The sequence below is a fragment of the Podarcis cretensis genome (assembly GCF_951804945.1).
Source record: "Podarcis cretensis genome assembly, chromosome: 2".
Classification (NCBI taxonomy): domain Eukaryota; kingdom Metazoa; phylum Chordata; class Lepidosauria; order Squamata; family Lacertidae; genus Podarcis; species Podarcis cretensis.
This window is the reverse complement of record NC_137171.1, coordinates 124553872-124565842: the sequence shown is the minus strand read 5'-3', so window position 1 is coordinate 124565842 and position 11971 is coordinate 124553872. Positions and strand designations below refer to the sequence as shown.

Sequence of the window (11971 nt, the reverse complement as noted above, 5' to 3'; positions counted from 1 at the left end):
ATGGACTGCAAGAAGATCAAACCTCTCCATTCTGAAGGAAATCAGCCCTGAGTGCTCACTGGAAGGACAGATTGTGAAGCTGAGGCTCCAGTACTTTGGCCACCTCATGAGAAGAGAAGACTCCCTGGAGAAGACCCTGATGTTGGGAAAGATGGAGGGCACAAGGAGAAGGGGGCGACAGAGGACGAGATGGTTGGATAGTGTTTTTGAGGTTACCAGCATGAGTCTGACCAAGCTGCGGGGGGCAGTGGAGGACAGGAGTGCCTGGCGTTCTCTGGTCCATGGGGTCATGAAGAGTCGGACACGACTAAACGACTAAACAACAACAAGTAGAAATGTTATAAGGAATTAAGTATAAATAGATTATTAGAGTATTAAAAGAAAAAATAAGGTTAGAATATGTTAAGATAATTATAGGATAGAAAACAGAGGAAGATGGAAAGGAATTGCTGAAACAATTAACATTTATTTTTAAAATAAATTTTTATTGAAATTTCCACCAAGTTTTTTAACAACAAACAAAACATTAACCAACAAAACTTAACAATAAAAAAACAAAAAACACATATAATTTCAACTCTTCGTTTCATGTAACTTACTTTCCCGACTTCCTCATACCTCCCCTTTCTGTATTCTCATGTCTAATAAATTTGTCAACAAATCCTTCCCTTACTTTTAACTTAATTTTAATAACACTCATTTTCTTTTAACTTAACCATTACCGCTATTAACCCCTGATTTTCTCCTCCAGCGTCAATCTAGCATTCATTAATTTTGAGATATTTCTTTAGATAGTCCTTGAATTTTTTCCAATCTTCTTCCGCCGCTTCTCTTCCCTGGTTTCGGATTCTGCTCGTCATCTCTACCAATTAACAGAAGTGGAATACAAAAAGGGAAGTGTGAGGAGGTCGCTGAAATAAGTGAATGAAGGATAGGATGATGAAACTGTATGATGTGTTTTAAACTGTTTTTATTTTGTGGTGTTAGTCTAATGTGTTAGTGTTGTGTGGTGTTTTTGTATTGTATTGTATTGTCTATTTTGTTTTGTAGTGTTTAAATTGTTGGAAAAGTAATAAATATTATTTAAAAAACAAACAAACAAATCTTTTGTGATAATTCAGATGGTTTAGTTAGTGGAGAATGTATCTGGTAAGGGGGAAGATGGCCTTGGGGATGTGGAGATCCAAGCATGTCAGTGTAATCTCAGGACTGCAATACCTCAAGGACCGCCTCTTCCCATATAAACCTACCTGGACCCTGAGATCATCTTCTGAGGCCCTCCTTCGTGTGCCTCCTCCTCGAGGGGTCTGTAGGGCGGCAACACAAGAATAGGGCCTTCTCTGCAGTGGCTCCCTGTCTGTGGAATGCTCTTGCCAGGGAAGTTCGCCTGGCGCCTTCATTATACACCTTTAGGCACCGGGCAAAAACCTTCCCCTTTAACCAGGCCTTTGGTTGACCTGACTGACATCCTATACCCTTTTAAAATGTGGCTCCTTTCGGGGGGGGGGTGTTATTGGGTTGCTGTTTTTATTCTGGTTATATATGTTGTGATCTCTTCTGTGAACTCCCCTGAAACCTCTATGTATACAACGGTAAATAAACCCCATAAATTAATAATCATCATCATCATCTTCTTGTAAAGGGAGTGGGTTTCATGAGTTCACAGTGTTCAGATGTAGGTACTCTATGTAGAGCGTGTATATATTTGCATACATCCTAAAAGAATATATTGGTTCTGACCCCAACGAAGGTGCATTGCTATCTAAAATCCAAGCTGACCTTTCCACCCTATGCTGGCCCATGTCAAAACAGGGCAGCTGCTTCTCTGTGTTCTTGCAAACATGTTTTCTCCAGCTCTGCATCTGCTCCTCAAGCCACAGAGAGACTCCAGAAGGTTGCCAGGGCGATGCTTCCCCGACTCATAAATATTCTTATTTTCCCCGGGGATTTCTCCAGGGATTTCTCCAGAGATTCATAATTTCTCACACTGTGTCTGAAAGGTTTGGTGCATAAAATATCCCCTGTCTTGTCAATTCCCTAAACAGCTGCAGACGGTGAGAGGGATAGAGCAAAAAGCCTACATCACAAATGAAAAGTGGCTGTGCTCTTCCTCCTTTCCCTCATGCTTTTAGGACACCCCAAACGTTTTAAATGTCACCACAAACATATTTTTAAGGGTGGCAGGTTGTGCACAACCATCTCATCCCTCATTCCATTTTCTCCATAGCAATTGCTACATTACAAGTCTTATTGCAATCCTGCGAATGTTTTCATCTGCTTACAGTGGTCATCAACTCATCAGTTCTGATCAGGAGAAATGGGTTTTGATTTTCCCCAATCTTCCACATCCTCCCTGAAACTCCCTCCTTTTTTAAAGTTAAGGGCCCAATGGAGCTAACCATTTTTGTGGGTTTCATGCTCTCTATAAGCGTAGTCTGTTGCATGTCCCCACAGCCATCCTTGGGTCCCAGAAACACAAGGGTCCTGAACGCAAGGACCGTAAAATTCCCGCACCACTTTGATTGCGCAACGCACCCTGATTGCTTCTTGGTGTCTGGAGTACGGATGGCTCCCGCCTGCCGTGATTCTCCAATACATTTTTCGGAAGTTCCAGGCAGCTGCAAAAGTTCTAAAGAGTTCCATAAAGTTTTAAAAAGTGCTAATACTTATGAGTAGTAATGTTACAGATGCAATGATTCCAACTTTACATTTCGGGGTGACCTTTTTTCACAACTGAGAAGAATTAGTCCCCTTTTCAGTATTTCTAAGCAAACGTTCATCCCATTATAATACAGGGAGTGGGGTTTGTCTGTTGGCTTGTTTTTGAGGTCAAAAAGTTATAACTCTAGTACATACTCTATTTTTCTTGGTTATATGCAGCAACAAGGGCAGCTCCCACTCTTCTTCCTGGCTAGCCCTCCCTTCCCTATTTTGCTCTCCTTTGGCCTGACTGCAGCAAAGGCCATTTTCTTTGCTTTCTGGTCCACCTAAGCAACAGTTGCCCAGGCTGCCCAGAACTGCCTTGTCCTTCACTGTTTTGTCTACCCCGCTCCCCAAGCAACAAGCCTTCACCCTTTCCTTTCCTCCTCTTCCTCCTCTTCCTCCTCTTCCTCCTCCTCCTCTGTTTCATTGTCATTCGCTTTCCCACAACATTCCCACCACTGGAGAGACCTGTCAGGAATAAGCATGGGCCAATGGTACCAAATAGTATGGGAAACAGCCCTACTGGAAAAATTAACCAATAAACTGAAACTGACATGGGGACAAATAGAAGAAGACACCTTCACCCCTGTATGGCTCCCCTTTATCACTCACACACAAAAACAAAGACCACCACAGCCAACGACAAATGAACAACCACACCCTAGGCCAAACCCAACCTCCCTCCCCACCAAAGGAACACAAGTGAACAGCAAAGAACCTGCACAAGCAATGCTGACACCAAACCCTACATATAGTAAGTAAAACAGAAACATTGCCACCCAACCACACCCCCAATCGTCTCCCCCCCACACCCCTCTCCCCCTTTTCTTCCTAATGTCTCAACAAATGAAACTGATTTGTAAAAAAGTTACATGGGAAAAAAAATACGAGAGACATTGCACACTTTTGTAAATCATCAAATTTTTAATTAAAAAAACCGCCAAAACATTCCCACCACTGTGGAAATGTCCGCCTGGCTTAAATATAGGACAACTGGCTTATTACACCAGAAGCTTAACATGAGTCAACAGTGTGATGCAGCAACTTTTTTATATATTAAATAATAATATTGATGACCCTCCCTCACTGTAAGGTCCCTGCATGGCTCACAACATTTTAAAATACAGCATTGAAAGGTGTTGATTTATTAATTTTACAAATGGGGGGGGGGAATAACAAATTTTAACTCTAATAAAAATAATGTTGAAATCTTAGTCTGCTTCAACAGAAGTATAGTGTCCGGATCAAGGGAAGTAATAGTCCCAGTCTGTTCTGTCTTGGTCAGACCACACCTGGAATACTGTGTCCAGTTCTGGGCACCATAAATTAAGGAAGAGATTGATGAGTTGGCAGGTATGAGGTGGAGAGTGACCAAGATGACCAAGGGCCAGGCAGGAATGGGCGAGACCACCTCTCCATCCTGACCCTCCCAGGGAGGAGGAAGAGGAAGAAAGTATAAAGGGAAGTCACAGTTCAGAGGAAGATGAGGATAAAAGTTGGGAAATCATGGGAGAGCCAGAGCAACATCTGGCTGACATGTCATTAGTAACCATTCTAGACCCACCATGTCCCAGAACCCGGCGAGCCTTGAAAGTAGGAGAGCAAAGAGCTCAAAGACAGAGGGTACTTAGCAGCACCTGCAGAGGAGGTGATGATGATGAGTTAGGAAGTGGGAGAGACTGGGGGTGGAGATTCACTCAGGACAACACCATTATCCAGGAGGCTGGGTTCTATGGCCTCACTCTGTAAACTTGGGGAGGGGACGGCAAAGGACTGTAAGAAACTTTTCCTTGTCTTTATAGTTTCCTGGGCAATCAGCCAGGAACCGTTGATAGCACCCTAACATTGCGCATGTTTAGTCTGCATAGAGGCCTACATTTGTTATTTTCATTTATACTTACTCCTATGCCAGAAAGGGCATTGTATAATTGGAGGGATATTCCTCTAAAATTAAGAAAAATAACAGGAGTGACAGTGGACATCTTTGTTCCATTCAGCGACTAATTACAAAATTTTGGTAATGTGAATTCCCTGTGATCTATGTGATCTATATCTTCCAAAGTATTAACAAATTTTCAACCAAATACAAATTTCATAACTACTTCCATTAAGTTGGTTGGTTCTACATGATCCAATGAGGGTAACGGTTTTTTAAAATGAAACATCATTTTTCAAGAATCTCACTTCCCTACCTTCTTGAAAAATAATATTTTAAGAATCAGATGCTATCTTTAGCTTTTGCTGTCAGGTGCTCCTTTGTGTTCAGATCAGGTCTCAGCAAAATAATGTAGCATTTGGGAATGAAGATGCAGCCCAGGAGCCCAGCACTGGAGGCCAAGATGGAGAAAACCTGAACGGCTACCATGTATTTCCCTTTGGTGCTCAGGTAGGTGGGCACAAAGGACACCCAAACACTGCAGAAGACAAGCATGCTGAAGGTGATCAGCTTGGCTTCATTGAAGGCCCCAGGCAGCTTCCTGGCTAGGAAAGCCACCGTGAAGCAGATGGCAGCCAGGAAGCCCATGTAGCCGAGGGCAACATAAAACATGGCCACAGACCCTTCGTTGCATCGCAGGATGATCTCCCCAGGCTGGGAGTGCATGTCAGAGTCTGGGAATGGTGGCGAGATCCCCAGCCAGATGGTGCAGATGACAACTTGGACACAGGAACAGGAAATGACAATGGAGTTGGCCAGACTCTTCCCCAGCCATCTCCTCACCTTGTTCCCTGGCTTGGTGGCCAGGAAGGCCAGAACCACAGTGATGGTTTTTGCCAACACAGAAGAAACAGCAACAGAGAAGATGATGCTGAAGGCCGTTTGTCGGAGAAGGCAGGTCCCTTTCCTTGGCCTCCCAATGAACAGGAAGGAGGACAAAAAGGAAAGCAGGAGGGAGACGAGGAGGATGTAGGAGAGGTCCCGGTTATTGGCTTTGACTATGGGAGTTTCGTTGTATTTAATAAAGATTCCTAAATCAAAGCTTGTGGCTAAGGACCCCAGTAGGGCAAGGGAAAGTAGGACAACCCCCAGAGATTCTTCGTAGGCTAGGAAGGTGATATGCTTGAACACACATTGATCTTGGTTCTTGTTTGGATGCTGGTTTTCTGGGCATTTTTGGCAATGGTCTGCATCTGCGAGAGAGAGAGAGAAAGAGTAATGTCTACTACTCTGGATTCAGCCAAGCCCAGAGCAGTATCTACCCTCTTGGGAGAGATTCAGCTGTCGACCAAGTCAGTCTGAGAGAGCCACAGATCACTACAGGTATTTAATTAGCTCTACCCCAAAGAAATTTGGAATGGATTCCAGGGCTAGAGATCCCCAGCTTGGCCTCTGGCAGGTTGGGCTGCTTGGAGCCCCCTATAATAGGACCAAAAGGAGGATCAGGGGTCTGTGCAGAAGTCTAATATCCACCCTAGGTCCATAACAATCTCTCTCCTTAAAGACCCCGGGACAGTTAAGTCTAGTCAAAGGCAACCATGGGGTGCAGCATACATCTTGCTTCAGGCCAAAGGAGCTGGTGTTCATCTCGCTTCAGGCCGAGGAGAATTGGTTTTGAGAGATTCCTGACGGAACCCTTCTCTCTTCCCCAAGGCCAGCCTTCCCCTTGGAGTCACCCACCTTCCTGAGCGGAGATGGTCCCTTCTGCACAGGGAAGACATTCATAACAGCAAAGAGGCTTCCCTTCCTGAATCACCTTGACGGATCCAGGGTGACAGCTTTCCACACACCTGGAAGTAGGAAGGGTCTAGGCACAAAGACGAAGAGCGTCAGTGAGAATTGTTGTTTGAGAAATAGTATGTTGTCATCTGCTGAAACTAAGCATTTACCATCACTGTCCATTACATGAATTATTCATGATTAAATTCAGGAAAAAAGAAAGGACCTCCATTAAATAAAGTTCTGTATATGGGCCATTCACTACTGATAGAAATACATGTAACAACCGAAAAGCAAGGAACCCCCCTTTCCCCATACACACAGTTTAGCAGGAAGCCTCCTTTGGCACCCAGCTGAGCAGAGGAGCTGTAGGAACTATCTGGAACAACAGCCCAGTGCTGGAGTTGACAGGCAACTGAGGGCAGCAGCCCACAGAACAGGGAGCACTTATTAGAGCTCATAGAAAAGACAGCAAAATGACAGGCATGATTCCCACTCCCCGTCACCTGATTGAGCCACTTGGGCCACACAATGGCCTCCTGGTCGATGGTGCACTTCAGGTCTGGGGATCCCTGTCTGTCGATACTCCCAAACTTCACTCTGAGGACGGATTTATTGGGGAACACCACCCAGTTCACAATGTCCAAGTCGGCTGTCAGCTCCCCGTTCTCATCCAAATACACTCTGTCCATGGAAGAATTGTAGAACTGGGTGTTTCCTAGGAAAGGGTGGAGCTGGAACAGAAGCAAAGATGAGAGCATTTAGAATAAAGGGAAGCAGAGGCCCCTGTTTTGCTAGCCCAGAAATGGAAAGTCAGTGAGGTCCCAGCTAAAGAGGACTGGCAACTTAAGTGGACAGAATATGCAGAAATTGTAGATTTAACACACAGAATAAGAGAGCAAGAAGAAGATACGTTGAAAGAAGAGTGGAAAGCAGTTATTGAATATATGGAAAATAACTGTATACAGCTGAAAATGGTGGCAGCAATAATAATAATAATAATAATAATAATAATAATAATAATAATAATAATTTATTATTTGTACCCCGCCCATCTGGCTGGGTCTCCCCAGCCACTCTGGGCGGCTTCCATAAAAACCAAAAATACACTAAAATATCACAGATTAAAAACTTCCCTGAACAGGGCTGCCTTAAGATGTCTTCTGAATGTCAGGTAGTTATTTATTGCTTTGACATCTGCTGGAAGGGCGTTCCACAGGGCGGGCGCCACTACCGAGAAGGCCCTCTGCCTGGTTCCCTGTAGCTTTGCTTCTCGCAATGAAGGAACCGCCAGAAGGCCCTCGGCCCTGGACCTCAGCGTCCGGGCAGAACGATGGGGGTGGAGACGCTCCTTCAGGTATACTGGGCCGAGGCCGTTTAGGGCTTTAAAGGTCAACACCAGCACTTTGAATTGTGCTCGGAAACATACTGGGAGCCAATGTAGGTCTTTCAAGACCAGTGTTATGTGGTCTCGGCGGCCGCCCCGAGTCACCAGTCTAGCTGCCGCATTCTGGATTAGTTGTAGTTTCCGAGTCACCTTCAAAGTTAGCCCCACGTAGAGCGCATTGCAGTAGTCCAAGCGGGAGATAACCAGAGCATGCACCACTCTGGCGAGACAGTCCGCAGGCAGGTAGGGTCTCAGCCTGCGTACCAGGTGGAGTTGGTAGACAGCTGCCCCGGATACAGAATTGACCTGCGCCTCCATGGACAGCTGTGAGTCCAAAATGACTCCCAGGCTGCGCACCTGGTCCTTCAGGGGCACAGTTACCCTATTCAGGACCAGGGAGTCCTCCACACCTGCCCGCCCCCTGTCCCCCAAAAACAGTACTTCTGTCTTGTCAGGATTCAACCTCAATCCATTAGCCGCCATCCATCCTCCAACCGCCTCCAGACACTCACACAGGACCTTCACCGCCTTCACTGGTTCTGATTTGAAAGAGAGGTAGAGCTGGGTATCATCTGCATATTGATGGACACCCAGTCCAAACCCCCTGATGATCTCTCCCAGCGGCTTCATATAGATGTTAAAAAGCATGGGGGAGAGGACGGAACCCTGAGGCACCCCACAAGTGAGGGCCCAGGGGTCTGAACACTCATCCCCCACCACCACTTTCTGAACACGGCCCAGGAGGAAGGAGCGAAACCACTGTATAACAGTGCCCCCAGCTCCCAGCCCCTCTAGACGGTCCAGAAGGATGTAATGGTCGATTGTATCAAAGGCCGCTGAGAGATCCAGCAGAACTAGGAAACAACTCTCACCTTTGTCCCTAGCTCGCCGGAGATCATCAACCAGCGCGACCAAGGCAGTTTCAGTCCCATGATGAGGCCTGAATCCCGATTGGAAGGGATCCAAATGGTCCGCATCCTCCAGGCGTGCCTGGAGTTGTTCAGCAACCACGCGCTCAATCACCTTGCCCAAGAAAGGAAGATTTGAGACTGGGCGATAGTTGGCCATACTGGCCGGGTCTAAAGATGGTTTTTTAAGAAGCGGTTTAATGACCGCCTCTTTCAGCGGATCTGGGAATGTTCCCTCACAGAGGGAAGCATTCACCACCCCGCAGAGCCCATCGCCCAGCCCTTCCCGGCTTGCTTTTATTAGCCAGGATGGGCAAGGATCCAGGAGACGGGTGGTTGGTTTCATGCGTCCAAGCAGCCTGTCCACATCCTCGGGGGTAACGGATTGAAATTGATTCCATGCAACTTGACCAGACAGAGCTCTAGCACTCTCCCGCCCCGGCACTGCTCCCACGGTGGTGTCTAGCTCCTTCCGAATATGAGTGATTTTATCTGCAAAAAACTTTGCAAAACCGTTGCAGGAGATCTTGGGGTCTTTACAAGGCCCCAGTGGTAAAGGTGGTTCCATTAAATTACGAACCACCTGAAAGAGTCTCCTGCTACTATTTTCTGCAGATGCAATAGAGGCGGTGAAGAAAGTCTTCTTCGCCGTCGCTATCGCCACTTGGTAGGCTCGACGTTGAGCTCTAACCTGTGTCCGGCCAGATTCGGAGTGAGTTTTTTGCCACCGACGCTCTAGCCGTCTCAGCGATTGTTTCATCGCCCTCAGCTCCGAAGAAAACCACGGAGCTGTCCGGGCTCCATGCAATCGGAGAGGGCGCTTCGGAGCCAGACAGTCGATAGCCCTGGTTAACTCCGCACTCCAGCGGGCCACCAGGGAATCAGCTGAAAGGCCATCAACATGGGATAAAGCATCCCCTACCACTCTCTGGAAACCATTTGGATCCATTAAGTGGCGGGGGCGGACCATCCGAATTGGTCCCACCTCCCTGCAGAGGGGAAGACAAATTCAACCCCGTAAATAATGTTTGATGGATGTAAAAGTAGAAAACTGATTTGAATGGTTATAGTAAAATATGCAGGGGTGTATAAGATGTACCAATGGACCAAGGAAAGAGAAGAAGGGAAGTCACTGGATATTTGTAAAATGTTTATTTGGAATTGTTATATTGAAAATTTAATTAAAATTATCTAATAATAATAATAATAATAATAATAATAATAATAATAATGGAAGCATACTGACAATCCACTTCCCCTTTGCTTAGAGCTGGTTGCAAACTCAAATAGTCATGGAGGGATCTTGTCACTTTTGGTTCATACTCTTTTCTCTCTCACATAAACCCCAATCTTAAATTCAGTTCTCCACATTTCTGAAGCATTTTTAAAATAATAATAGAAACTCATCACAATTCTTCAGCATTTCTGTGTGATTTTCTCCTAGTAAGCATGTTTTTGAAGGATGCTGCCCCCTTGGATTGTTTCAGAAATTAGGTTTGTTTTTCCTTTCAAGGCAAACTGAATGAAATCTCTAATATGGGCTTCAGCAGGGAAAGGCAGGAGCTTGGTGGAGGGAGCAGAGAGCCAGAGCAGAGTCAAGCGGGTGTCAAAGGAATAGAGACTAGAGACAGCCTGATCAATGTCATCTCCCCTGCCAAAAATAATTCCAACTTGCGGGGAAAGGAGAATTGGGCACATGATGGGAGCAGTTGCTCGGGGGGCTGTGCAATGAGGCAAGAATAAGAATAGCAAACAGAAATGAAAAATGTATATGTATTAAGGAAGGTTGAAAATGGAAAATGGCTAATGTGTTTTGCAAACTTTGGGTTTTTTCCATAGTAGTTTTTTTTTTTTCTGAAGGGCTCCAGGCTCCTGCTGAGATTAAGATTAACTAACTGGTTGTTGTTCTCTGCTAGCTAACGTGAGTGTTGTAACCTTAGATCATGTGACGAAGGTATTGGATTGCAATATCTCCTTTTTGAAGGGAGTTGCCCTTTAATATGTAAAGGAAGCTGTCCAGATGGTAAAGCAAACAGCCTGGAGGCTGAAAGGCAGGAGAGAGAGAAAGAGGGAGAGAGGGAGAGAGAGAGATATCCCGAGCCTGTGTTGGACAGAATGATGTTCTCATTCTGTTATAAAGAGTTCTGTGAGTAAAGAGTGAATAATATTTCTATGGGCCTGGACAATAATTCATTTCCAAAAGGAAATGAATGCTTCCAGTTCTTATGCTTCTAATCATTTCAAACTGCACAATATTCAATATCTGCAACACTACAATCAATTGTCATGCTCAGTTGAGATGTCTATGAAGGGAAAGAAAATACCTGCCATGGCTGTAGCCTTTGAAGTCCCATTCTCTCAGTTCCCCTCTGCTTAGATCTAGATGAATATGCAGCATTTAAGGCACGAGCCACGGCTTGCAGAGTGTTGTAGATCCTGTAGCTGTCTAGAGAGAGGATTCTTTCCAGATCATCTTGGGGAAGCCTCTCCAGTTTCTCTCTCTCTCTGCATCTTGTCCGGCCTTTCACTGAGAATGCATGCTTTGAATAGGAACAATTAAAAGCATCCTCCCAAAACTTCTTAATACCAAAGAAAAAGGGTAGAAAATTGCCGTATTTTGCCCCTTTACTTGTCTCAGTGAAGAAGGAAAATATACCATGGATGTGTTGGAAAGATATCTCATTATACATCAGCTCCAGGGCGACATCCCACAAAACTGTTGTGATGAAGATTTTCCCAGCAATGGATTTCATCAATATGTCAAAAAACAGTTGTATAAAGAGTAGTCCACTTAAGAAATAAGTCATTTCCCCATAGTAAACAAATACACGCACTTGCCTCCACTTGCGGAATGGAAGACGAGGAATGTATACTCCATTTGTATTCGGTCCTGGGATGATTTGTGAGATGACAACACAGACACCGCTCTTGATGAGCACGGGTGTCAAGCTCTTCAGGAACCTCTCTCCATTGTCGGTGTCTGGTGCAAGGAGGCCAATCAAGGTCCATCGGAAGTGCTGGAGCAGCTTGACAATCCCTGGGTACAGGGCTTCTTCTTTGGGGACCATCCGGTAGAAAAAAGGGAAATGCCTCTTATCATTCAGAACATGAGAGACAAAAGCATAAGTGATCTGGGAAGAGAAGGAAGATTTGTATCTTGTTTGATTTCAGAACAAAGCCTAAATATTTCTAAGCCCAACATGAGATTGGGAAGGTCTTAGGAAGGAGGAAGGTCTAGTGCAAGGACCCTTTGGTGGGAACAGTGATTTCTTTGAAGGTTGTGGCAGCCGTAAAGAAGGCAAATTTGATGCTAGGGAT

General features: G+C 45.3%; 1 protein-coding gene across 4 annotated transcripts; it reads right to left on the bottom strand.

Moving 5' to 3' along the window:
* Positions 1–2217: 2217 nt before the first annotated feature.
* LOC307208325 (vomeronasal type-2 receptor 26-like) lies at positions 2218–11891 on the bottom strand. Of its 4 annotated transcripts, none has more exons than XM_079962984.1 (5): positions 10978–11891; positions 6865–7092; positions 6320–6446; positions 5423–5832; positions 2218–2618 (listed from the first exon to the last, which is right to left on the bottom strand). In XM_079962984.1, exons 1-5 carry the CDS (start codon positions 11719–11721, stop codon positions 2271–2273), a joined length of 1857 nt encoding a protein of 618 aa, XP_079819110.1. In that variant the 5' UTR covers positions 11722–11891; the 3' UTR covers positions 2218–2270. The 4 variants fall into 4 exon arrangements, with proteins under 4 accessions (XP_079819110.1, XP_079819109.1, XP_079819108.1 ...); XM_079962983.1 differs by lacking the exon at positions 2218–2618 and adding an exon at positions 4202–5422 and having other exon boundaries at positions 5459–5832; XM_079962982.1 differs by lacking the exon at positions 2218–2618 and having other exon boundaries at positions 4202–5832.
* Between the last annotated feature and the right edge of the window lie 80 nt (positions 11892–11971).